The 27837-nt window shown below is 37.3% G+C and overlaps 2 protein-coding genes across 4 annotated transcripts; both read right to left on the reverse strand.

The window, feature by feature from the left end:
• Positions 1 to 202: 202 nt before the first annotated feature.
• Positions 203 to 2421, reverse strand: LOC116172805 (cytochrome P450 6k1-like). The gene is made up of 5 exons (XM_031490085.1): positions 2136 to 2421; positions 1124 to 1967; positions 865 to 1077; positions 565 to 816; positions 203 to 511 (listed from the first exon to the last, which is right to left on the reverse strand). Exons 1-5 carry the CDS (start codon positions 2166 to 2168, stop codon positions 342 to 344), a joined length of 1512 nt encoding a protein of 503 aa, XP_031345945.1. The 5' UTR covers positions 2169 to 2421; the 3' UTR covers positions 203 to 341.
• A 2803-nt stretch (positions 2422 to 5224) lies between these two features.
• LOC116171259 (diacylglycerol kinase eta) lies at positions 5225 to 27837 on the reverse strand. 3 transcript variants are annotated; one of them, XM_031487991.1, is made up of 13 exons: positions 27760 to 27837; positions 22882 to 23024; positions 22631 to 22826; positions 17856 to 17947; positions 17605 to 17807; positions 17356 to 17552; positions 16284 to 17305; positions 10726 to 11633; positions 10291 to 10677; positions 9576 to 9948; positions 9344 to 9531; positions 8524 to 9296; positions 5225 to 7836 (listed from the first exon to the last, which is right to left on the reverse strand). In XM_031487991.1, exons 2-13 carry the CDS (start codon positions 22971 to 22973, stop codon positions 7531 to 7533), a joined length of 4737 nt encoding a protein of 1578 aa, XP_031343851.1. In that variant the 5' UTR covers positions 22974 to 23024; positions 27760 to 27837; the 3' UTR covers positions 5225 to 7530. The 3 variants fall into 3 exon arrangements, with proteins under 3 accessions (XP_031343851.1, XP_031343850.1, XP_031343848.1); XM_031487990.1 differs by having other exon boundaries at positions 9576 to 9906; positions 10291 to 11633; XM_031487988.1 differs by having other exon boundaries at positions 10291 to 11633.

Genomic DNA, 27837 nt, shown 5'->3' on the forward strand with positions numbered 1-27837 from the left:
CTAAAAGATTACATCAAAGTTTATGCGCGGTTACTTATCCTCTGAAATATAGAAAAATTCCATGGAAGTTAACAGTTCCATCAAATGTTGATAAGAAGAAACGTTTCACGTTAGGTATCTTACAGTGTGAAATCCCCACCAAGCAGTTCAAACGAGGTTTTTGATGACGACTCCAAAAATTCTAAAATTTTTTAATTTCACAATTCATATAAAATAATATGGTAATCACTAAATTGTTTACAAATCTTTATATCCGCACATCTGTAATAAATAGTTGCAATTCAAACACTATATCGTTCAACGAAGAGTCAAATAATTTCAATTCGTTACTCACTAGTGCCTTAACTTATTGGTTTGTACTTAATATTCAGAGATTTATTTCTTGGCGTCAGCAGAAACGCCTTTCGATCATATCCAAGGAATGACCCCGCATCTTCCGCCAGTTCAAATTCGAAATTGCGAATTATACAAATTAGGGCCACTTTTACGGCAAGTACAGCAAACCTAGAACCTGCAAAACAAAATATTTACAAATCGTGGCAGTTTTGCAAATAATATGCAGACCTATACAATTGCGTGGTCCAACGCCGAATGGAATATACGTTCCCGGTATAATATTGGCTTTGTTTTCTGGGGAAAATCGTTCCGGATCAAAGGTTTCGGGGTTTGGAAAATATCTGCTGTCGTAGTGTAACCCGTAAATGGACACAAAGCATGGTGTGCCAGCTTTAATTGTCACACTGGAGTTTGGTATCGTATACGGTTTGGAGCAGACGCGATCCATAATTGGAATTATTGGGTGCTTGCGAAGAGATTCTGTTAAAGCATGATAAAATTTGTAACAAACACAAGGACCGTATCTACCTGATACCACCATGTGCAAATAAGACATTTTTTTGATAGCTTCAAGTGAGACGATTTCGTGTTGGGATAATACGGAGTTAATTTCGCCCCTCAGCTTCTTCTGAATGCCAACATTAGCACATAGTTCGTACAACGCAAATGAGGTAGAATAAGATGTGGTGTCGTATGATCCAAAATGAAGTTGAAGGGTCTGAGCAATTATTTCTTCCCTTTCTAAATTTGGCTAATAAATCAAACGATAAGTCAGATAGGTACTCACTAAAAAGATGACTCTGCTCCTTTTCGATTTTTATTAGTAGGTCAACTAAATCTCTCCGCTCTTGGCCGCTCCGTTTTCTTTCGCCCATTACTTGTAGAAATACATCCTGAAGGTACTTCTCCGACGTCTGATCGAACAACTTTATCTTAAACATCTTCGCGAGAGTAGGAACGAAGACGAAACACGAAGTTTGGACTACTCTCATAAATGTTAATTTGGTCCACAGCTCTGATATTTGCAAGAATTCAGTCACTCCTTTACTTAAGGAATCCGATATAAATCCAAAAAAACACGACGCTACTATATCGGTAACGTACATGGTGCTAGCGTCCAGGCTATTCACTGCTAATCCGACTGAAGTTTTTTTTCTAATGTGACTTACAAGATTCTCTCCCACTGAATTGATCAACTCCAACATTCGACTTAATTTGCTCGACGAAAAAAAAGGTGACAGATTGCCCCTCATTACTTTCCAACTTGACGCCTTCATATAAAACAGTATATTTGTTCCTATTTGGTCGTGATCGCATTTGCCACCCATTCGTTCTTGAAAGCACTCGAAATCTCCTATGAGCATATCTTGTATCAGCCGAGGATCCCTCAAGAGAAGTGATGGCTGGCCCAGTATGAATAGCCCATAGTATGGGTGGTCAGTGGACCTGTACAGTTTACAGAAGAAGTCTCCAACTGATATCGCTTGTTTTGCTAGTGGTAATAAGCTTCCAAAGAGTGGAACTGGTTTGTCAAATGGGACACCCAGGTTTTTCCAGTAATTCTTATTCCTTGTAAGATACGCGTACAATAGAACTACTAGTACCAAGACAATCAGCATAAAAACATGCACCTGGAACAGGACAACAAATTAGGAAATATTGCCATACCCCCTCGGTGACCAATCTATGTAATAGAGCAGCCGAGGGTATGAACGTATTAGGAAAGAAAACAAAAAGTACGAGCAAGCTAATTGGAGCGTTTTATGTTCAATATTACTGCTGGATAAGCAAGGTCTCACCATTGTTAAATACCAGTCGTCTGTTTTGGTCATTTTCAGATACAATACTGAATATGATTCGGTACCGTTGTTTAAGTTTGAGATATGTGTAAATGATGTTTATTTTTAAAGTTCAAAGATAATCGTAAAAAAGTCGTTTCGTTACTGATTTAACAATTACGACATCAATGTTATTTTCGTACATAAATCCGTAGACCCAACGAAAATAATCGTTGAAAAATATAAAAACAAACAATTTGGCAATACTTTTGATAAGGCCATGTAGTGATTTGGAAATTCTTACACAAGCGTAACCATTCCTTGTTCTGTTTTATGTATTATTATTAGGTTTCGGTTTGTTCGTTATCTGTCAGTACATTCATTCGTTCTATTAGCCCATTTTAAAAATTTTTTTCGGTCGCATTAACAAGTTTTAGTTATGTAATATTATTTATTCTTAAACAAAAATCATTCGTAGATGAATCTCCAGTAAGTGTGGTTGTACAGGGCCGGTTGTGTAAAACCCATTTACATTCCACGTAAAAGGGTGAGCTTTGTTCACCTTTATGGAATAGGCACACATTTTTGACAAGGTACTGTGGTGAGACAGGGTTTAACTAACTGATTAGCATAGCACTCACTTTTTTCAGACTCAGACCTCCTCGCTGATAGTGTTAGGACCCTAAATTTTTACGTTGTCTTGTAGTATTAATAAGTTACAGTTTTATAGGTCGTTGTCTGTCGATTCTCGTATTTGGAGTAGCGCAGAAGCAAGGTAAAGACGCCGTAAGAGTTGTAATGATCCTAGGGGTGCCCCAAGCCGACACTGAAAATTATGACTTCTTCTATACTTAACAGTTAGCAACTCTGGAAAGAAACTACGAGCAGAGCCACCTACCTTTCAAGTCGAAACGACGACGTTTCGCGCCACTTTGAATCTTGGTAGGGTTTGGCTGGCAGGAATTGGACTCCTACGTTTTGTAATCGATTCAGTTAACCTGGCATAACCTACACAAATACGAGAAATAAATCAACTGCAGCTACAAAATGCAAGAGAAAATACACTCATAAATCATCTCAAATTGTACGAATCAAATGCGGTTAGATACATTCATAAAAACAAAACACAGGAGACATCATAAATGTAAGTGGAAAACATGAAATCAATTTAGTACTAAACACATACACAATTCGTAAAATGATAAATTGCATGTGCATGAGAAAACATCAAAATGGCGGGGCTCTACTTCGGCCTAATTAAACACGCAGATCATACGTGATAATGCCAATAGCAACTATTGCTAAGATGCAAGGTATGCAATCCGCACGAAACGAACAGGCAACAGATACAGCGGGTTGTATTAGGTACGTACTCCACGAAGACAGTGGAACCATACTGATACATGGAAACATCACATTAGAGGGCCCCCCACTCCTTTCTCGCATTGCTAGAGGGAAGTTCTGCAGGCTGTTTGAGATGAAAGAAGAAACATATACAGCGGTTCCTTTTTGCACGGATATTGATGAATTACTTTAATAATTTTAATTGAGAGAGATACGAGGGTCGGTCTTGTAAATCGTATATAGAATAATGGTCAGGTCGCAAGAAGCCTTTAAGGAAATTAATTGAAAAAGAAAGAACGCCAAAAATTCCGAAAAATCCAATGACAACGTATCTCAAGAACGTCAAAACATTTTTGAAAGCTTGGAAATTCAAAAACAAAATTTGAGAGGGGGTGAAGTAATGCAACAGGTGCAAACCCGAGTAAATTAAGAAGCAGTAATAAAGGCAAAAAAAGGAAACATCTAGAGAGAAGTCAGTAACATTCAAGGAGAAATACAGCAACTAGCAAACATAATGAAGGCAATGATTAAAGGAACATGAGAAGAAACAAGAAAAGAACAACGAGACGCCAGCAGAGAAGAAGAAATGCGTCAAGAAATCAGAGAGAAATATTTTGTTTGTTTTTGCCTTTGTTTGTGTGGGCGGGGTTTCCGCCAAGGCTGCTCTATTTCAGCCAAGGCAATTATGGTTTCCAAAGGTTCCGAAAAATATAATGTTAGCTGTAGTTTATTTAGCATAATATCAATTCGAATGCTTCGGATGTTGACCATCTCAATTTTCAATTAGGGATCACACATGAAACCTTTTCTAACGACTAAAAGGTGGTACCTACCTTTCGGACACAATCGCGATCATTCGATAACCTACCCCAGAAATTACAGGTTTCGGTTCTCGGTAACTTTTTTGAATGAAAGGAATTACGGTAGGTATTGGTTCTGAAAAGTAAACTCTTTCGATCTTTTTTTTGATCTGGTCATCATGAACTGAAGAACTGAAAACGGAACTAAAAATGGAATTAGAAAACAGATAATCTTGAGGGCGCTTAAGGTGACGGATTTAAGAGGTACCTAAACGTGAGAGGAACTTGATGTTAGAGACTTGAGGGAAGCTTATGAGGAACTTGACGGGAATTTTAAGTAGTGTAGTGTAGTAGTGTTTAAAAGGAATACAAGCAGATTTTCTAGACCGGCAAGATAAAGCTGCTCAAATAAATTAAATCGGCTATGAGAAATTATTTTATTTCAGGAAGGTCCAAGTGTGTGGCAGAAATGACTTATAAATATCGAGGAGTTGCTTGTTACACTCGCAAACATACATTAACAAATATCATAAACAATAGTTAGATTACAGTATCTAAATCTAAAACCTACACTAACTAAACCGGTAACATTTGTAGTAAAAATTATAAATTGGACCCGTAAGTAAAAAGAAGTACGTAACATTTACTCTGTTCGGGAAAAGAAAATGGTGAAATATAAAATAATATTGCTCTCGTTCCATTCAAACTAATCTGTATATCACAGGTTTGATTGTAATTCCAATAAGAATTTTGTTTAAACTTTTCATTTGTTTTTATTTGTGTACAATAGTCTATATAAATATCTCAATGCTTACACAATTGCTCCAAAGTATTTTATTTCTAATACGAATTTTTTAAGCGTTGGTCCTCGGGTGTACACATTTTTCAAATAAGTTGTCAGTTCAAACTTAATCAACCAAAGTTAGATAGCAAGGTAAAGGTAGGTAATCTTATCTAAGATTCATCTTTTTTCATAGCCAATATCATGTACATTCTTTGTATGTAGGTATTTACGGGTATTTTTGGTCGCATATGGTCGTTTTTTTTTCCGAAAAGAATGAATCTAAGATATAACGCCCTGTATAATCAATGAGGGTGCTAAATGTTAACTTACAACTAATCTTGATGTTTCCTATAACTACAAATATGTTTCACGAGTACGTGCATATACTAAATATAATATATTACTCTGATAATATAAACATTGTTACAACAATGAAAAGTGTCAACAATATCTTAGATAAAGAGATTCCGAAATAATATCAAACAATTAACAGTTTATATATTTGTATTTTATTCATAGGTATAACAAATATAAAAACCTTTGAATGGTTTTCATAAGATATATGCTTACAACGAGTGGATGATTTTAATCTAGTTGCATGAGACATGTGTCAAGAAAGATGCCGAAAGAAGAAAGAAGGAAGTATGACCACGATTAATATGGATATGTTTCAGTATTACCAGGATAATCCTGCGTATTACCAAGCCAACTGGAGAATGACGTAATTGTACTTATCACAGAATTACGAAATAACTGTGGGGATAAAATGATGATAATTGATATTGAATTTTTACAAAACAACACGCAATAATTGACTACGATCTATTACCAACGTTAAAACAGTTTAATAATATCACTAATACTAATACCTCTATACTTTTATCTACTTACTAAGCAAGCAAATGATTGGTAATGGCTAACGTCTAGAAGGCAATGTACAATGATTATCAATGCCAGTACTTCATTGTGTGTATTGGTATGATACATTTAGAATTTTTGGGGAGGATGGTAGTTATGTTATGCAGAATACTGCCAGAACTTTTCCAGTATAAGAGTTTGTTAAGAGGCATCCTTTTCAACATAGCCAAAATGTATAATCAGTACAGTGTTACCCAATCAAGTAATGAAGTTTCACAATTTGATAGATGTAGAATTCCATTATACCTTGTAGGCTTAACTACAAAGGTTGGGATAAAGCGGCATGTCTTACGTTTTAGCTAACTCCGAGTTAGGAATACGAGGACGCCTCAGAGTCTAATGACAGTTAAGTATTGGCTTAAAACGAAAAATCACTTCATTGATTTGCGATTCAAAAGGATTGCCACAAATGTTACCATCCAGTTTGGAGTGTTTTCCAATTGTAGCTCTTCTACATATGAAGAAAATAAACAGCTTTTTTTTACAATTTAAACCCATTTCAGATTTTGGATGCCCAACAGGATATTAGCCACACTTTTTTAAACGAATAATACTTAGTTCATAGGTGTAGTTGCTGCTCAGTAAGTTCGATTCAAATCTCTTCCTTTCATCAACAATGGGACTAGCAAATGTCTTATTGAAGATGTGTAATAGACACATTGCCTGAAATTTATCAGAGAGAAGAATGAAAATTGTGGTTACTAACTTGATTATTTAGCTACTATAATTTTGTACCCCCCCCGAGTAGCAATGGCAATTAAGTACACATTCTACAATTAACGCTGATGTAACGAAAAAGTTGAATGACGGCACTTTTACGTAATGCAAAATAAAGCAGTAGTAGTAAGGTCACTTTGGTCGCAGTATACTTTGTATACTACATTTGCATCGATATTATGTGTTAAAGATTGTCAGACAGTCCAGTGATTTAGGGGTAGACACCTACTGACACCATACATTTGGAATTCTCTTTCAAACGCAAGAAAGTATGGAAAAATGGCAAAGCTTGGCAGTACTAATGAACAAATGTAGGGTTCTTATGACTGTACAATTTTTGAATGTTCAAGGAGCCATTGATACTCCCGAATTGTTTGTGACGTACACCCGTTTGAAAAGTGCAGTGAATGTGTACCTAAGTATGCGTACTCATACTTTGTTTGGGCATGTAGTTTTTTTAAATATTAAACGAGACGAAGACAAAATTAGTGACGTGATGAACAAGTTAGAAAAAACAGTTAGGTAAAGGTATTGCTAGGAATAGACAATTGCTTTGAGTTTAGAATATGAGTTAAAATATTCACTTCTTAAGAAGAGTTTATTGATAGTAATACTATTAATTTAGCGCCTTGAAGGCTTCACGTATAAGCGTATTCAATTAACTGAAGTTAATAAGATTAATTGATAAGAGGTTTAACACATGTAACTATCTAAATCCTTCTTATATATTATATAATTTAAAATCACAGCAAATTTTAAACTCTTAAAATGGATAACGTATAATGGTGTGGCCGTAGGACCATTGGGTTGTAGGAAAATAATCTGATTAAGTGTGTACGCGGGGAATGGAGAGTTAATTACTTTGTGTCAAATCCTTAATGGCTTGTAGGATTCTCTTCACGTGACCTACTTTTGTTACCCCTAAATCTTTTAGATCTCTTCGAGCAAGACCCAGCAATTCTCTACCCCTAATATCATTCTTAACAAAACTGTCAATGTACTCCGATAATTGCAAGGTTTCTAGCCACGTTGCTACCTCCTGCGTTCCCCACGAGGCCACATCTCTGGCAGTTTTACACGATGACTGCTGCTGGCCGAACGATCCAACTCCTCTGGTACGGAATTTCAACCAGAACAAACCTTTTCGTTTCCTTTCGCCCTGAAAGTAATTGTCTCGATTAATTTTTTTCGTAAACGTTGGAAACCTAAATCCTCTTTCCACTGCTCCTATTCTTATCTAAAACGTACTAAATAATAAATGATAATATCCCTAGATTTTGTAAAACAAAAATATAGACACTAACCTTGAATTGTTGATTTCGGTCATTTGGATATGGAAAAATCATAATTACAGTGCAGGAATTTTTTTAATGAACTTGAAACATATGATCATCGTAATACACTTTTTGATTTTGATTAATTTTATTGATTTTGATCATATTTCCTAATTTCGAAGTCGAAAGAAAAAGTACGAAAAAACCGTGTAGGAGGGAGATTGCACCGAAAGGAAAAAGAAGCGTGAAAGAGTCGCTAAGGAAACGTGGAATAATTAATGAAGATGTAAAGGAGGTGCGGGAACGTATATGTAAATGTTAATTTTGAAGGCGACGACAAAGCAGCGACGAGAAATTCAGATTCAGATATTACTAACCGATTATGAAACAACTAAATGGCATTAATTTGAGGTTTTTCTGAAAGAAGATCAAATTTACCTTAATCGCTAATGGATTGGATGGAATTGGTGAGTGCTTGTTATAAATAAAAAAATCTCATTTCTGTATATTTTTGCGCGCCGAATGAAAAAGTCATATTTTTGGCACTTTCGTATATAAAGATGCATACTTACATGATCTTCCTGAATGACCTGCAAATAAACCATACTTCCAGTAGTTGATTCATACATAAAACATTTTCTTAATTCCATTTCCATATTGGCCAAGCTCATACTAAGCTTATTTTCTAAATCCTCCCTTAATTTTAACTTGTGACCGCGATCGTGCAAAAGACAGCAGCTTTCTTCATACAATTCTTTTACTACACCAACTAGTTTGGTAAACTGGACCCTTAAACTGGGCCCTTCTATGATCTTTCCGTTTGGATGAATTTTCTCGAGGCACAAGTCCGTTTTGGTGGCATGCGAGTATAAATCAACCTCCAACGTATAACTGATGGCGAGAAGCTTAATCCACTTCGTCAGATTAGTGGCGCATTCTATAAAACTGATCAGTAGGAATCTTTCTTCGTCGGTGAACAGAATTTCCGGCTCGATCATACTGGGACGCTTTTCCATGAGTATGGATGGGGACCTTTCAAGCACGGGTACCACACCACTAAATGAGTGCTGCCGTTTATCACGGGGAACTGTTAGCAGAGATTTATTCTCGTGCACAGGCATACTTTGACGTGTGAGGCTGTATCGGCCTTTGTCGTGAGATATTGAGTTACGTTTTTCTTGAATTGCAATGCTCTGTCTCTGCTTCTCCTCCCAGGTTTTTAGTGAGGATTCAAGAGCCCGATTACGACATAACATTTGCATGCGATTTTTATGCAAAATTCTTATTATACCAGGCGGTTGCACCCATGCCTCTCCATCAACTTGAATTGGCACCCCTTCGTCACCTACAGTGGAAATTAAGTTTGGCAACAGTGTACACTTAACAACTCACCTAATATGTTGATTTGAATACTTTGACACTGCGCAATGCGATGATGTTGGAGGTTGATCAAACGAGAGGCAGCCATTTGCACGGACCCAAACACTGCTACCACCTCCAGTATTTTGTCATCAAACGAAGGCGCCAAGAAAATGTCATCCTCTTTGGAGCCCCCCCAAAAATTGGTTCCCCCCATAAAACTGCAAAGCGGAATAAATAAAATGACACAAAAGCTCACCTTTACCTAGGAATATTCAAAATAACAATCCCTTGCAAACTGGGCAGCGGAATTCTTTGACCATCGCACTCTAATTGAACTCTTTGTCCCAAATTTTTGTACGTCTTTTGCAAAAACTGTTTGCTGCCCAGCACACCGTACCACATATAGTTTTTAGCTCTAGATCGACATTTTTCCGGGTGCTCCTCGCGCTTATGATGAAAATCTAACGAAATTTTAGCGTCGATGCCTATTCCAAAATAGTTATTCATCACGCAACGTTCGAAAAACCCTTCCATTAGCGACTCGTCCGGATCCATAAGAGGGCCGACAGCGGCACATAACGTATCCGCATTGGCTAGAAGACATTTACTTATAAAACCCGCACCAGTGCTAACGTCTGAAAAAAGTTTTATTGTAAATTTGCCAACTATGACTTTAATAAGTTCTGTTTTTACATGGGAATGCTATTGTAAGTTTACAAAGCGCGAATCTAAGCGATTTTGATTGGTGAAATTCATGCAGACATTGGTAGCCTACGCGCAGTTTCTCATGCTTTTTAAATGTTCTATTGTTAGGGAGGATCTATTAGGCAACCAGGCTAAGGGTTGTGACCAGACGGACACTAGCAATTTACACTAAGGGACATCTACAACTTACAGTTTATTGATGTGTGTGTATTCGGTTAAAATTTTAGTTAATGATTGAGGTGCTTTATGTTAGAAAATACAATTATACTTACTAGGCCATGCCGGCAATCGCACCAAGGGATTAATTATAGGAAGTTTCCTATTTTTCTTTGAATTTTCCTCCCTTTTCTCTTTCTTTTCCATATCCGAGTAGAACCTACTGGTAGCCGCGGCAGTAGCAGCCAATGCTGCGGATTCTGCCGGATTTAATAAACTGCAGCAGGATATTCTTCGTGTAGCCGCGGGGGAACAGCTCAAATATTGCACTTGATCTTCGCCACCGAGGAGATTAGAGTTTGAACTGTTCGGACTCGACAGGTGATCATTTTTTGAACACAAATTTTGTAAGTCGTAATCTGAACTTAACGTAACTTCGAGTTTTTCAATTCGATCGGCTCGAATTTGCTCGTCTATCACAGGCGAAGGTGGTTCTACAATAACTTGTGGGAATATGGGAATTGGGGGTCTGTCTTCAGTTTTTTGCTCACCAATCTCCTTCTCCGCAGGTTCGGGTACTTGAAGAGCTATCGTCGAGCTGTTTGTCATATCCTTGTCGGCTTTATTTAGGCTCGTTCTTGATCCCCAAACGCTACTTTCCGATTCTTCGGTTAGGGTACTCTGTCGATTAACGTTTGCCTCGGTCTTTGAAACTTTCGATGTTGTTCTGACTTTTTTGAACGACCTTCTCGATATGTCGTTACCTTCAAATTGTGCTAAGCTGCAGTATTTCACCGGTTCAGTTTCGTATCGATTATCCAACAACATATTTTGAGTCGTGAAAGCTCGATTTTCGAAACCAAATTCTTCGTCAATTTTAGTTATAGAAGTTCGTCGCATTTTGTCGATAGAATTACGTTTTAAACTCTTCTTCCTTTCTATTTGTTTGTCGAGTTTCAAATCGCTCAGGTCGCTATTGAAAAGTGTAGTATCGTCCGTGTAACTATTTTCTATGCTGTCTTGGTCCAATCCGCAAAAGTCCTGACCTAACACGGAGCTCATGTCTTCCAGCAAAGATTCTCCGTGCAAGGCCTCTGAGTTTGGATACGTGTCGGTTTCTGGTGAGTCTATATGGTAGATGTGCCCATTTACGTCTTCCCCATCGCTGCCCTTTCGCGGACAGAACGATTTCGATTCTACCACCTCGGAAGGCATTTCTTCTGTCGAAATTATGCTACCGCACTCCTTGTCGTCGTCCGATACTTTATGTTCATGGTCGTGCTCCTTCAGTTCATAAGATTTTGTACTATCGCGTCGTTGTTTTTCATATTTTTTAATTTGTTGTACCGTTTCTACTTCTAAAATTTTGGTTAATCTGGAATCGTTGATTGTGTCTTGGATTGTTGCAAGAGTGGAACAAGTGGCTATTAATGTTGCTGTTGTCATATCTGATTCTGAGCTAAAATTTGAAGTAATTCAGAAATGTAAATTTGGAACAACATGAGAACTGCTTAAAGATTTTTGTTGAAGGTATCCCTCTAAACTGCGAGTGCAACTTAACTTAAATTCATACATTTTTTTTTGTTATTTACTCAAACAATTAACCTCGGTAATTATTATAGACAATCTGATTTGCTCATTTAGAACGAACCTTTCATATTTGATTTAACTTTATCTTATAGATACCTTCCTATGTATCTAGGTAAACGGGTTTGTTCTAGGGTTTGTTTCTATGAAAACTAACTGAGATATAAATTTAACAGGAAGTCCAAAGACGGTTCCTAAGCAATGCAATATTTTTACAATCGTTTGTTCTTCAAAAGATAAACGAAGAAAGCAGAGAATCTGGGAAGAAAAAGAATGATGGAGGGGCAAGGCAAAGAGAATAAGTAAAGGAAAGAAGGACACTTGAACAATAAATAAAAGAAGTAAGAAAAGGAACGAATGCAATAACGGATATAGACGTAAGGAAACCCAAGGGACATGAAGCGTAAAAAACAGAAAATAGAAGGCATAGAAAAGACATATAGCACACGTGGAAAATGAGTGGAGTAGATTTATAGGAAAGGATTGAGAAGTGGAATAGGGCCGCAAACAAGGTGTGAAGTAAATGATGTTTCATTTTTCTTTTTCTAGTTATCAATCCGAAAATTAGCAAGTGATCGAAAGAAAGCATCAATTTCACTTAGCAAAAAAAGACGTTAAAGAAGGTTACCTACGTGGTAAACAAGATACGAAGAATTGCATACGATTTTCAGTAGCAGAATTTTTTGACACTCAGCTCGCATTCGGAAACACGACTTCTAATCCGGCTTATATTCAATAGAACTCCAGTAGAAATCGATTGGTGAACGTTTAACATCGCTCTTCATTTTCATTCTCGAGTAAGACGAGGAATAGACGGGCAGATGGACAGATCTGGTCTCTTAGATTGATAAGATGGTAGTTCGACGAGGGCCCTTTGCTAACTATTTGATTGCAACACCCTTTGAAGGTCCTGCATCGTAGCGGAAGGTCGCTAGGCCATTTAAATTATTCGAATTTGTAAGTAGCGCATCCAGAAAGTCTCCTGATTTTTTTTCTTTTAACGTAAAGGTATTTATCCGGGACCGGGACCGACCGGTGCCAGTAGCATTGCAGCAGTAGTCCACAATGGCAGCTCTATACTTTCTCTCGCCAGAGGTGTGCGTACTGCTTCGACTACTTGGACTGCCTTCGGAGAATTGCCTACACCAGCGACGCACCATCTCTAATCACGAATAGTGACGAGTAATGGTGACAGCTAGTCGCAAAAATTGCGTTGGGGCCGTGGCGAGTGTTAAGCTGAGCACCAGATTACATAAAAATAGGGGCTTGCGATTGGTTAACAATCCGCAGCGGGATGTATCGAAATTCTGCGGGTGGAATCGAACCGTCCTGTTGCGCTGGGGTCGTACGCGTAACGAGTTCCTTAGAGCTTGCCCAGAAAGAGCATCCATTTAATAGGTGGAATTGTTCATCTAGAAATTTCAAACCCGTTCACCGAGATCTGTGATCCAGTGGAATGGTGCGATTGCTGGATGAGTGAGTTACCAATTACGATCTACTTAACTTGGGACGAACTGCGACTTTAAATTATTAACATAATGGTGGGGTGTTTTCCCGTAGAGAAACCGCACCAAATAGCGCCGACCATGCCCTAGGGGAATTTTGGATTATCATTCTGTGTAAATCGACGACATTTTCAAATTGGGAGTAAAAAGGTATTGTGTTTTTTTTGTACTTTTTTAATTAAAAAAACCTTACATTATTACGGTACATAATAATAAATAGTGCTGGGATGGAGAGAGGAAAGCGATTAAGTCCGGTATATGCAATACTTGGATCATCTCCAGATTCAGTAGGTCCAAATTTTGTTATCGAAGTGAAATGTCAAGTTTCAGAACAAAACTGAAGTACGGGTCAAATACGACGAAGCGGGCCTATAAAAGATATGATTGAAAATGTCTTGCGTAACATAAAATTGAACCTCTCGGCACTGGCAAAAATGTTAAGATGATAGTTTATATTTGACTCACGGCTAGCTCAGTATTAAAAGTGTATCTCCTCTGAAAACCTTAAATTCAAAACCTAATGTCCTGGTCTGATTGACTCGAATAAATACGCATATGAGTCTTATTGAATATGTTAATTCCATTTTTCTTTCCGAGTTATTCGACTTCAACTATTCATTTGGCTTATAAAAGATATACAAAAAGATACAATACCTGTTTCGCGATCTCGTGTCAATGCTAAATTAAATCCTTATCTAAAATTCATCTTGACCACATAATAAATTATTGGTAAAATGTCCTGTTCAAGATACCTCTGAACGGTAAACAAAATTTCAATCCAACCAAAGGAATGGTATCACTGAAATTAAATGCAATTTTCCAATCAAGGAAATATTACTTGGATTCGATAAATACGATACAAAATCGGTTTCACGCAAATAATTTTTAGGTGCGATTCCTTTAGGAATATTAAAATTACTTTAAATAAATTTAATATCTAAATTTCTAGAAATAATCGACCACAAAGGCAGTTATTGTCTCTTCTAGTAACAAATTGATAATCCTTCTTCTTGGAAAATGCCATTTCGTTTAGGAATATGGAAACATGATGATACAGTTGACTTTTTGCGCGATCTTGGTAACGTTATCTTAATAATGAATGCAAAGTTTGGAGGAAGAAAAGTCACTATGAGTCGAGAATACAAGCAAACCGGGTTGGAAACTAATACTCGAGATGGCGGTTACGCACAAGGATAAAATGTCAATATTCCGCTGTGTTGATATTAATTTTGCTCAATTTATTAACTAGGTTTTGTTGCGGGTAAATGCATCGATTAATTATCTTTCAATTCTCTGGAGTATGCCGTTGTATACAACATTTCCAATGACGTCACTCAACTTTGAGGAACTTGCCTTTGTTAGCAATCCTAAAAGAACTCCTTTATCAGAGCGCAGCTAAAAATGTCGACCGTGAATCAATTTTTCCACACACTGGTATGTACTCGGTCGCTCTTGAAGTTGAAGGGAAACCTTTCGATTTTACTTGAAACAAGCCAAGAAGAATAGTAACACATCGTTCAATAAGTATCGGGACCAACACACAGACGGCGTTAGTAATATAAACTCGACTTCGTTTTTCTAAAGAACTAACCTGTAAATGATATGTGCTGATTTTCATGTCAATTAATAGCAAACTGTGGCGAAAGTGACGCTAAGTGGGCAAGATCATGTCTGATAAAGACATAAAAACCAAAACAAGCCTTCTTTTCACAACGCATTAGTCTCGAATGGCGTACTCTAACCTCCAATCGAAAACCTGTATTTCGGATTTCAACTGACATGGAATAAATGCTACTTTCAGGTCCGAAGAGATCGTGGCAATCGTGCCCGCTTTCCCCAATACGTGTCTTATCCTTGTTTCGCCAAACTTACTTTAGTTCAAGTTTACTATGAAGCGGTACATGTGGAAATTTCACTATCTTCACAAAATTCAAATTTGTAAGTAAAACTTTTGAAATTCTAAAGCCACTACCCGTTACATATTCTGGAAAGGTAACATTCTTCATGGAATTTACGATTCTGTAAAGACAGTGTTTTAAAAAATAATGATTTATTGCAAAGTATGTATAAAGTACTATGTTGTAACCGTTTCTTTCGCAGATCTCCAGTTGAGAATTTTCGTTAACCCCATAGCGAGTAATGCTACACAGCTGATTGGTAAAATACGTAGTCTGTTGTATTTTGAGATCTATTATCAACCAGATCCTGTGTTAAGGGAGGTTAATTGAAACCGGCTTCTTTGGGCCAAGGAGCATCTTAAAAATAAAAATTAGTTTGATCTTTACGAGGATGCCAAGACCCGAGAGTTAATTCAAATATATTTTTTTGATTGAGCTAGTCTATGCACCGACTAGCAATTTAGCAGGAAACGAGAGTACAGACGGACTGACAAACAGACCAACAAACTGGCAGACCTACATCATCAAGATTTTGTTTGATTCGGATTCCTGGTGCCTCAAAACGTGATTTCCGTCATAAAGGTGGGGATTTGGGGGGGGGGGCATTTTTTACGCCAATGCAATACCAAAGAATATTACTCTTTGGCAATACCTTACCTTGGTGAAAATGATAACATTACCGATTTTTATAAGGGACGTTTTATTTTGTCAAGAGATTGAAAATCCCCCTAAACACGTCTGCTACTAAAGAAGGAAGCACGCGTATCGCGTAACATTACCGATCGATACCTCTCAAAGCAAAGGCCATTAGCCAAAGCTCTCTGAGCATACATAAAATGATATCGATTGTTAAATACAAAGCTACAAATCGGCGAATCCACGCTTTCGACTAGTCAAAAAAATTTCACGATTCGTAATGTGTTTTATTCTGACTGAATCATTAATTCATTGAAGTGCTGTACAATTAGACGTGGGAAAAACAGCTGAACCACAAACCGTAACATTTCCCACCCTACAGAGTTATTTGGTGCCATTACAGTATAGAGGGTGTAATTAATTAGCAACTTTAAACACTTCTCGTTAATATACTGCGTGATACTGGGTAAGGGTGAGAGATACCTTTGATGTACTTGACTGGCACGTCTGCTATCTGCAAAGTCGGGAGGAACGGGTAAAGTTTGCATTAACTCCGGATCGTCACACGTGGAATCTCGTCGGAAATCAGGCATAGGCGAAAGCGTCGCCAAACGTGTTGTTATAATTGACGAGGTCTGGCTTGACGGCGTGGGACACAAACTCACTTCCGAACTTGAGGCCGATTCGATAGTTGACAAAACTTTCAAACAATCCATCTTATTCCCATTATCTGTCTTATCAAGCTCGCTCGTGACTGAAACTTCGATACTTGTAGTTGTCAGTAGAGTTTGCTTATTTTGTTCGTCAACTGCTTGCTCGGTGTGTTCCACTAAACTTCGTATTGCACGTTTTAAGCTGTTTGCCCTCATCAAAAGTGCCTCTTTTTCGCGTTCCACAAATCTTGAAGTTCGCCTGTGCTTACGAAAGTTGAAATTGCTCAGTTCCTTTTCCACCTTTGCCTTGTCAAAGGATATTTCGCTTTCGGTGTCGTCCTTCGAAGTCTTCTGCGGATCGTCATCAAGCTCTAATCTAGTAATATCTAATTGTTCGCTCGTTAAGGTTTGTAATAACTGTTCTAGTTTTTGTTGTAAAATATCACATTTTTTGCTTAACTGCTCGTCCCCCTTGATCAAGGAGCTTTCCGATACTTGAGTTGCAAAGTCTTTTACGGTTTCGCAAAGCCTTTTCGCCGAATTTAACACCGTCGATGTATCATCTGATTGTAAAATGTTTTGTAAGTGTAGAATTAAATTGTCTTCGTACTGAGATATTTGGCTATGCAATTGACCTTCCGGTTGAGTCATATCTAAGGATAATTTAGGCATGGCGATTGTGCGTTCAAACGTCATAACGCTCCAACGATCCAATATCTTTGTACTAGCCTTCTCGTATTTCTCTAAAAGTTGCGGTAGATGGGTATCATCGTCGCAAGATGATCCCCAACCAAGTACTCGTGCTAAATCGTTTCCGGTTCCTAATGGTAAGACGGCGACTTGGCATTGTTTCTGCAATTACTCAAATCAAAAAAGCCGCGTGGAGCTCGTGGTCGACTTACATGCATATCTAACTTATCTATTTCGGATAACACCCAACCTACTGAACCATCTCCACTACAAACTAATATACGGAATGGATCGAAATGTCTAAAAAGTCGTAAACCCAATCTTGGCCCCGTTGAAATGAGATCAAAAACTTGTGCAGGATTTAATAATTGTTTAAAACGACGTAAAAACTTTACACCTTGATTATCACCTGAATAATTGGGCGTTAGCACCATCGCGAACAAGTGGTGCGGGTGACTTACCCGATTTGGAATTAACGAAAACTAATAGCGGGGAGGAGGCTTGAGGTCGTACTACTTCCCACGCTTCATCCGACACAGAATGTAACGACGTAGGTGGAACTACACTAACTCTAGCGGGACCTAATGGGCACGTGGAAGCTAGGGTAGGTCTGCATTGCGTATGCACGGTTGCCCGACACCATAAGCACCTCCAGTCTTGTAGTCTGAAAATAGTTGTATAGTATAGGTACTTCCTTTAGTAGTAGTAGTACCTCAAAACAGATCCGCAGGTTTTATCACACACTATACATTTGGCTGACACTGGTAAATTTCCTTCCATCCACTGGTGTGGCATTGTGATATTCTGAAATTTAAGTGTTATTGTTTATTACGAATTAAAACAGAAAAATAGTACGTGGATTAGCTTTATTGAACGCACGGTATATGGATGAAATTAATCGGGCGATTCATTACCAAAAACCGTAACTTCTACACCTAATTTATATTACAGGTGACAAGGAAGTTTAGAAGGAATTGTTTTAATGCGTAACAACCGCCGATAGTAAACAAAAACAATTTATCAGTTTTGTAACCGTTCCCGTGGGGATATTTATATTATTGCTACACCACACGAAAGCTATCATTGGAAGACGAGAGAACATTAATATTTTGTGATTTCTATTCCGTTTATTTCTCATGAGTCATGACTTTCCCAATGTTGAAAATGAGGATTGAAACGACGAGGTCGCCGTCGTGTAAATATACAGGGTGAGTTTTATCCGATGTTTAGTACCTATGCGGATCTCGTAAATCGTAAGAGATACAAAGTCGCTTAAATGGGCAAAGAATAGCAGAATTTTATGTCGATTAAGTTCTCCTTTCGGGGTTTCTTCTAACTGCACAAATAACTGCGTTACCTATGGTCAAAAAACCGAAAAATGTCATTTTTGAAAATGCACTGGCGTTCATTTATGTATTTTAAAAGATATCAACAAATAGTTTTAACAAACCCTTAGTGATTTTTTCTCAGCTTTCTGATAGTTGTACTAAAACAACATTTTTTATCACTTTCTTATTTCTTATGGGCGCCATATTGGATTTTATGTCATTCGGTAGAGAAAAAATTACAAAATCAGCGATACTAAACACTTAATATTTCATTTGGGAATCAACCTTGCATTTTTGCTTCGAATTTTGCAGTGTATTTCTTATGGCCGTGTCGATGGTGACTATGCGAGACAATAAACAAATGAATTTGTCTCGAATGACATAAAAATACAATATGGCGTCCATAAGAAATAAGAAAGTCGATGTAACTTACTCGGAACTCACAAGTGATAAAAATTTTATTTTAGCATCATTAAAAAGCTGAGAAAAAATTACAAAATCTTTGAAAATAAATGCACCCCGGCTCATTTTTGAATATGACATTTTTCGATTTTTTCACCATAACTTCGTTTGTAGAGCTACAAGAAACTCTGAAAGGCAAACTTAATCTACATAAAATCTCCAATTCTTTGCCCATTTAAGGGACCTTTTATCTTTTACGGTTTACGAGATACCCATACTAAATATCGGAAAAAATTCATCCTTTATAAGAGACCTTTCGCTTGATCCGAAAATTGCAATCAACAATGGATATTATCTGGACTACTGAATTTTGAATTTCAACCCTGCCAATTACGTAAACATAATTACCGGTAGCTAATTAGATACGTTGCAACAAACGGTGTCTGATTAGGCTGTGTTTAATGTTATTGGAAGCGCGCTAATTCGTTTTCTGGATTTTTATCCCGTCAAGGAGTTAAGCAATTCATTAAAGAATTTTAGTGTTCGAGCGCTTTCATACTAGTTCGTTAGGCGAGCCGGATTTTCCCTAGGATTTTCCAACCTTCTCTTTCCGCATCTTGGAAATTTTATAAAAGGATCTTCCGTTTGCCGTAATTCTGTTTTAGACTGTTTGCCAGTGAGCGTGATCGTTTTCTATTTGATTAACTTGTTGCAACTGTTCCGAAACCGCTGACCTTGGTCAGGAAACAACTCCGGGTTGCGCGCGAGGTTACAGTACGGTAAATTTGATCAATGGTCCAAAAAACATGACGTAAAGCGTTCTGCGAAAAAAACAGAAGGCGCTACAATAGGGCTAGAGTTAAAAAAATCCCTAGAAGCGTTGGAAAAGGTTGAGAACACTCTTAAGTCTAAAGGAGTTTAGAGAGCCATTTCTAGAAATTAATAGGTTGAATAGGTTCATATCAAACCCTAGAAATTACTTAAAAGCTATGACAAGCGAATCAAAAGCTTTGAGCTAAAGAGTAGTGGAAGGGATCTAAACCGCTGTGGGACGGCAGTTGCGGGCTTTGGAAAGGCATTATCACACTGAGTAAAATGCCTGTGAGACACTTTGATTGCCAAAAACCATATGTGTGCTCCCTAAAGCTCAAAATGAGGTGGAAGTTAGGGAGGTTTGTGGTACTGGGCGTAAATAATAACATTTCTAACGGTTTTCTTAGGACGATAGGCGATTCCACGATGTTGTGTTCTTAGCATGATGGCTCTGCTAAGGCTAACTACTCTGTCTGAATGTACTAGTTTGAAGACCAATAAACTGTTGAATGATATGGAGCCATCCAGATGTGCTGTGTAGGTCAGTAAACCCTTGAATGATTGGGAGAATTAATTCCGCCTTTCAAAACTCCAAGAAAGTGTCTCTGGTTATAGTTTTAGGCCTTATCGGAATGCAGGGCCACTCTTCCACTATAGCTTGGCGTGCGGCATGTTTGTTTCCGTTTGATTCTACAAAGGACGTACTGCAGGAAAGAGAAAGAAAATCATGCCCTAATTACATGTGTATCAAACGCCGTTTAAAGGGTACCCAAACTCTAAGTGTACTGAAAAGTCGCAGCAGGATCTATTCATCACCACTATGTGTATTAGTACAATATCCCCCCCCCCTTTTCAAGTTAAAACGAGATCCTTTTCATGGAACTCTAAACTCGAAAGGGTTGGGCGAGATAACACAGGTTCTTTACGATTTAAACTTAAATTTCGCTAAGGATGCCCATTGTTATATGTTTGAAGGTAGAGTCTATACAGGGTGCTCAAAGAATAGTCTTGATAATTCAAAATATTTTAGTAAATTTACATGTGTGAAGAAGTGTGTAGTTTCTAGTTTAGCGTCACTGGGGTTGATATGCGCAGTGACTGGGTGACAAATATAAGCTTACAAGTGTAATTCGGGGAGTACAGCGAGTTCCGATTTGCTCTTAAAAATGCTTTACTTAGTTACCACTTAACTACTAGGCGCCGTTTTGAAAGGACGTAATTAATTCAAAAACCATAGGTAGGGATTGCTCCGGAGTTTAGGAGATTAAGTCTTCGATTAAGAAGGATTACACACGACGGTCGCCGCGAACAAATCCATTTGAGAGTAGGCTGTTTTTGGCACTCGGATTCTTTACTGTTAAAGAACACGTTTAAAAACTGATGCTTTGGAATCCTTTGAGCTAAAGATTAATCATTACTAATACTTTTTTTTAATTAAACTCTCGAACTTCCTAACGTTAATTTGAACCAAGATTGTTTTACCAAAATTATTTACTGACCCACGGACATAAACATATTTCGTGTTTTCAAATGCTAATCTTAATGAGAAATGTTCCTTTCCTTTTTAATTGAGACTTACACTTGAATTTGATTTCCAATTCCTTCGATAGTAAGGCAATAAATACTTCAACGTGATAAAAAAACACGAATATATTGAGATCCATATCACTTACATTTTTCCTAACTTGATTTTCTATCCCAAAAGAAATCGTGGCTACGTAGTTTCCTAATGACCCTTATTCACCCACCCAACTCCCAAGAAGAAGTGAAAGATACACTTGACTTTGTCTCACAAGAAAATACTTTAACCTACTAAAATTTACATGGGCAATCTCACTGACTATGTAAATCGAAATTTGAACGGGAATTAAATGAGAAAAAAAAACATTCTTGTCAATGGGTTCGTCAATAATAACATTTTTTTACAGGGTACCCTAAAGCTTTTATGAGACAATTTACACGAATTAGTACCGTTTAATACTTATTAATTCGCCGTGGTTTACTTTTCTTTCTTTCTACCGTATGTAACGATTTATTTTCTCCATTACCAAGCATTATTATTATTTAAGGCATTACGTTTTGATAGATGGGTCCACCTATGGATGGAATTTAACCACGCAATTTCGCGGGGCAGAACCGTCAGTGCCTTGATTTTTGAGTGTCGATTGCATGTCCGTGTCCTTCGTAAACCGCATCCAAATACATGTTGATTTAAAAAACAGCTGAAAGCGTAAAATAGAACGCATGGAATTCTAATTGCCGTCGTCCGAATTAAATTGATCTCTGGCGATTGAATCCTTAATTTGAGAATCCCGAAGTAATAGTTTGCACGGGATCTTGCCTAGTGGAGATTATATGCGTTCTTCCCTTTAGATCTAAGTACCGCTACATTGCATTTCGTTTATTGAACGTGTACCTTCTTTTGATATACCGTGTTTCCCAGGGAGAACGCACCCTAGGAAAACAGAATTAATGTATTTTTTCGCGAAGGATCCACCTCTTATCGAAGAGGTAGGAAAATTTTATGTCATGAAAGAAGGGGGGTCACCTTTGATTTCGTTTGGGGTTCAAGTTCCAGACACGTTTTACGTTACATACTAATTCTTGTTCGACGCACACTTGAGTTCTAAATGCGGCCCAAAACCAAATACCAAACAAATCTACTTATGCTTTGAACCACTTTTGGTCCCATTCCGAGTTCATTCCTGTATATCTTTTCTAGTTAAATTGACACCCATAAATGGCAGACCTAACGAATTACCGGATATACAGGGCCATAATCTGCTTTAAATGTGCAACCCTGCTTTTTTTTAAAGCTTTTCACTGAACTTCTACTGCGTATTTCCCAATAAACACTTTTGGTCAAGTACAACTCGTCAAAATAATATTATTTATGGCCCCACGTCTGACCTACCGAAGCCAAAACATCCATAACCTTACTTACCCCATCTGCTTCTTCGATTATATCTTTCCCTACCGACGACAGTGTGGTCCACTTGCAGTTGTTGATTGCTTTCGCAGCACATCTCTTATGAACCTTGCATTTGCATACTTCGCAGCTTAATCCGTGACTAGTTACGCCGTGCAGTGCTTCTCTACATACGTTACAATACGTAGGGCGTGCGTGGGAGGTGGCATACCTGCAAGTAGAAACGGTTATGGCACTATCTTCCTTGCGCAAACGGAAAGTTTTACCAATGGTGATAGCCGGATAAAAAATCCGGCTGATCCGGCTCGTGAAAGCGACGTTGCGAAGCGGCAGTGAGTGCGGCGAGCCATTCCTCCATTTCCCTACGCGATTCGGCACAAAGCACCAACGAACGAAATGGAGTTATCACCTGAAAGAAAAGCAATTGTTGTTGAAAATGCAGGGAGATAATCAAGCTGGTCTTTAAACGGTACATGTCAAAATTATTAATGAATCACCAAGTTGGAAATCGAACCTGGTGTTTGAGAACGGTTTGAAACCAAACGAGGGTCGAGCAGGATTTATGAATGTTTAATATAACTGTCTGACGTCCCGGGAGAGGTAACACATCAATTGCGAAGGAAACTTGGGAAGCTGGTAATTTCTCTATTTCAGTCAGTACGAAACATCAAAACAAAAAGTAACGCCGAAGAATAATCAATTTCTAAAATGCAGTGCCACATTTATAAATGACGAGAATTTGTCTCAGCCTACGATGCTTTCATTACCCCATCCATTATCCCAATGACTATCTATCTCAACTTTCCGTTTTCGTAACAGTGCGTACTACTCCGCATTAACCATTATAATTATATACTGATAGATAGTAATTCACTAATGAAAAGTAACATGGAACATTTTTATTTTCCAATATAAATAATTGATTTTACGGCGAACGTCAGGGCGAATGTGATATAGGTATATTTTTTATCTATCTATTTTCAGGCCGAAAAGAAAAACGATCGGAAAGGGAAACATGCGTTTGGCAGCTCGATGATTATAGTATGTTGAGGTGCAATTCCAGTTTTCAATTTTGTTTCTTTATAAAGACGAGCACTTTCGTTTCAGAGTAGGTACATTTTACGAAATTAATACCTATCCAATAACACCAAATCGGCGGAAGGTAGTGAGTTTGTGGTAAGTACCTATACATATTGAGAGGGAATTTACATTTATATTGAGTTTGGGGCTGATACGGCTTTAATCTCAAACTTATAATTTATTCGGGTATAAATACTTTAAATGTTTCAGCAAAATTCGTATCTATTAATGCATCCGTTTGTAATACGCATTATTAATAAAGGAGACACTAATTGTATTCAGAGAGAGTGTCGTAATAATCTCATAAGTAGCTCCAAACTCAGTTGATAAAGCCACCATTTTCAGGTGTGCTACATTTATAAACTTTAGAAAATTTTCTAGAGCGATATCAAGGCGACATCACGTCACCATCAAGTAAATCAAAAATTAATAACCGGCGATAAAGAATATGATATTAAAATTCGAGATCTCAGAGCAAAAGAGAATAAATAGCAAAATGAATTGTCTTTAGTTTCAATCCTAACGTTGATGTCGAAGTAATAAATAGTGAAATCCGTGCTCGTGTTATAAATGTGTCATAAACTTACCTGTCACCGCAAGTAAGGGATAAATATTAAATTGTTGTAAATAAATCTATTTAAGCACAGTTATAAATTTAGTTTATCGTTAATAATGTAATGTACTGTGCTGAGTTGACCTCAAGGATGAAAAAGGGCGAAGATAGTTTGTTGGTAGACCAATAAATAAATAACATATGTAACGTTATTTTATTACGAATTGATATTACCGATTTGTCCCGCTTAAGTAACTATTTGAATTGTGCGCTTATTTGATATTCTTAGGCCATCTAGGTATTTAAGTTGTAATCCACTAGTTTAGATGTAAGTTAATTTCTGTAGAAAATGTATTATTATCTTAGTATAGGTATCTTTCGTTTAGTTAATTCTTTTGCCGTTAGAGGCCGTTCTAGTGTTAGAGGTTTCTTTTACATAGTTCTTTGTCTTGTCATTAGAGTCACGCCTTGTACCTTTTTTATCTTGTTCGCGCAGTTATATTTCTTTTCCAGGCAGTGAAGTTTTAGCTTTCGCACTGAGTACACGCAAATCATCTCGAGACGCTATTACTTTTGTGATTTCGTGTCTACCGTAAGTGATTTATTGTTTTGACTTTACCATATCCATCTTTGGAGTGGTTTCTCTTTCTTTCTCTGATGTCTGTGGTGACTCCATTGAAACGTTTTTACGGATCTGTATTGCTGTGGCCCCACGTTGGGCGCCAATTAAAAATGCTGTGTCCGTAGGCCAAAAAGACCGTACACAAAACACCTATACAAACCTAGCTAGCTCAAACCTTTATCTTCCTCGGAACAAAACTTCTCCCCAGCATAGAGGAGGAATTCGACTCTTTTCTCAGTTAAACCATTAATTTCTACCAGATAGTGGGTTAGACCAAATACCTTAAATTCCAAATCGATCTTAAGAATTTTGATTAAATAAAATGGACCTTGGGCCAGTATCCAAATAAAACAGTAAATTAAAGGAAATGAAATCGTTCGAATGACATACACAGCAATTATTGTGAAAATTACAAAATTCAAATTTAATTGTCCCACACACAATGAAAATATTACAAGAGACACAAACAATTATTACAAAGAAAAAAAACTAAAATTAAGACTTAATTTTACTTACATTCGGTACAAGTCCAAAACTGCTAATCCCAAATACGGTACACAAAGAAAAAAACAACAAAATTCAAAATTACACAAAAAAAAACACTTAAGTCGGCGCCGACCACCCCTAAGTGACGCAGTTTACTGAAGGTCCAAACTTCCAAAACTGCCGAAACACAAACCTGCCGCAACGCGGCTTGCCACTCCGTAAAACGGAAACTCCACCAACTTCCAAAACTGGCTGGCCTCTACACAATCCAAACTACTGCGGTAACTCGCCGAAGCGAAATAAACAATCTTCACTCAACTCAAAAACTGCCCTAACTGGCAACAAAACTGACGATTAAAACTTCACAACTCCAATCAAATTTCAAACTTCTGCAGACGTGGATCTGCTCTCAACTTGGCAAAAGGCGATTTAAATTTCAAACAAACGTAGTTCTGCGTTGACCGTGGCAAAAAGCCCTTCCACTTCTCAGTCCGTTCTATTTAAGGTGGAAACCCTTCTTCCAAATTACAAATTAAAACAGCCAATGATAAGCAGTTGACAATAGAAAATTTCCCCCCTAACGCACGTTAAACCAGAGGTATAGAAATTATTTTTATAATCAATTTTTAACCGACATTAAGAGATAACACAAAATTAAAATACTAGGAAAAATAGAATTTTCTGTCTTTTAAATACAAAAAAAGGCGATAAATAACATCCACCTGTCAATTAAATCAAGCGTTTACAATGATATCACTTATAAAATTCTCAGAAATGAACATTTTTCTTAAAACAGAAAATTAGTATTGCAATTCAAAGAGGGAATGCAAGTTGCATTATGGGAACTTTCAACAATTCTTTCAGGCTAGAAGAAATTTTTTATTTACTTTAAATATTGTTATTGAAATTATTTGTGAAATGCGTTTTAAATTAAATTAACACACAATAAAATTAAAGATGAGATTAAAATGTAAACAAGAAAGCCTTGACCTCTTTCTCTTAACAATAATTTCTGTTGAAGTACTTAACCAACGACACAAAACAAAAATTTAAATTAGGAAACCGCCCTTGTCCATCCTAGTTAAGAATCCCAAAATTTCGTCCTGCCAGACGAAATAACACAGCAGTATGTATGAACAATAAGAAGTATGTTACATTATTATTATGCAGCATTATTATTATTACGTATATTATTTTTTTAGGGCTATACCTTCACTCAGTAGTCAAACCTTAAAGGTTTCTCCTTGTTTCCCTTACGATTACCTTTTACGTTGACCTACCTGGATTTTACTTACAACCCATGCAGTACGTGGATTAGATTGCAATTTTTATACAGGAAATAAACAACTCAATCCCTCAAAGTTTTTTCGAATTGCAATTTTTACTTGAACGCGTCATTTTAACAAGATTGACAGTGGCGAATAACGCGGTAGCTGTTTCTACATTGCCGACTTGGCAAATTTCAGCGCCATTTCAGTGAAACCAAACAGCATATTCTACCTACACGGCCTACTTTAAGTTTATACCTGGAGATTTCAAGATAGTTCCAATAACTGCAATATACGAAACCTTGTTGTAAATTTCTTCGATATGTCTGATTTTACTCACATTAGCTGTGTCGTTGCTGAAGAATATATTTATCGAGATCCGGTTTGAGCTACATTACTGACGATTACTTTTGTGTGACTCCGAAAATTCATAGGCATTTCCACGTTTCATATCCTTGGTTTACCGATATTTGCTACTGTTGCTTTGTAAAAAAGTTATTGAAGTTACCGACACTTGATCCGAGATCTATATCTATAATTTTTACTTATTTATTTATGTGTTTACTCCGAAGAACTAGCTCATTTATATTGTTTATGTTTTGAATTGATTAAATCATTCAAATTATTGATTCCTAGTGAGTATTAATTGCAGCTTTGATATCCGATGGCCTCCGTGTCAGACGTTAGTTGCTGTTTTGCAATATTTTATGTCCTGCGCGATTCACTACCTCTTTCATTTGTTTGTGTATGTTATTGTCTGTTACAGATTTGCAGAACGCGCTTTTTTGAATTCAGAGGGCCGCTACGTCCAGAATTCAGAAGTAAATTTTGTTATTTTCGACGACTCCTTGATTTAACTCTTGATTACATACTGGTTTTTGATTGCGGAAGATTCATTGGACAGTTATAGTCCTGTTGTTTTCAGCGGAAGCCTGTTTTGATAGTAATTTTTTCTCTGACTACGTGCTGATCCGCTTTTTACTAAAAATTAATTTAAATCTAAATATTGACATTGGAGATCGTAGCCTTTTAGTGAAATCGGGTGCCCGTCACTGCACTGCACTGCATTTAGAGAAAAAACAACTGCTAAAAAACGAATGAGAAATAAGGATACCTTATTTATTAAGAATCTTACCTGGAAGCTATGGTTAACGTTTTTAATAGAGCACTCGGCTAGGCACAGGTCGGTGAGTTCGATTTCATCGAATATCAC

Source organism: Photinus pyralis, unplaced genomic scaffold (assembly GCF_008802855.1).
Source record: "Photinus pyralis isolate 1611_PpyrPB1 unplaced genomic scaffold, Ppyr1.3 Ppyr1.4_LG5, whole genome shotgun sequence".
Lineage (NCBI taxonomy): Eukaryota > Metazoa > Arthropoda > Insecta > Coleoptera > Lampyridae > Photinus > Photinus pyralis.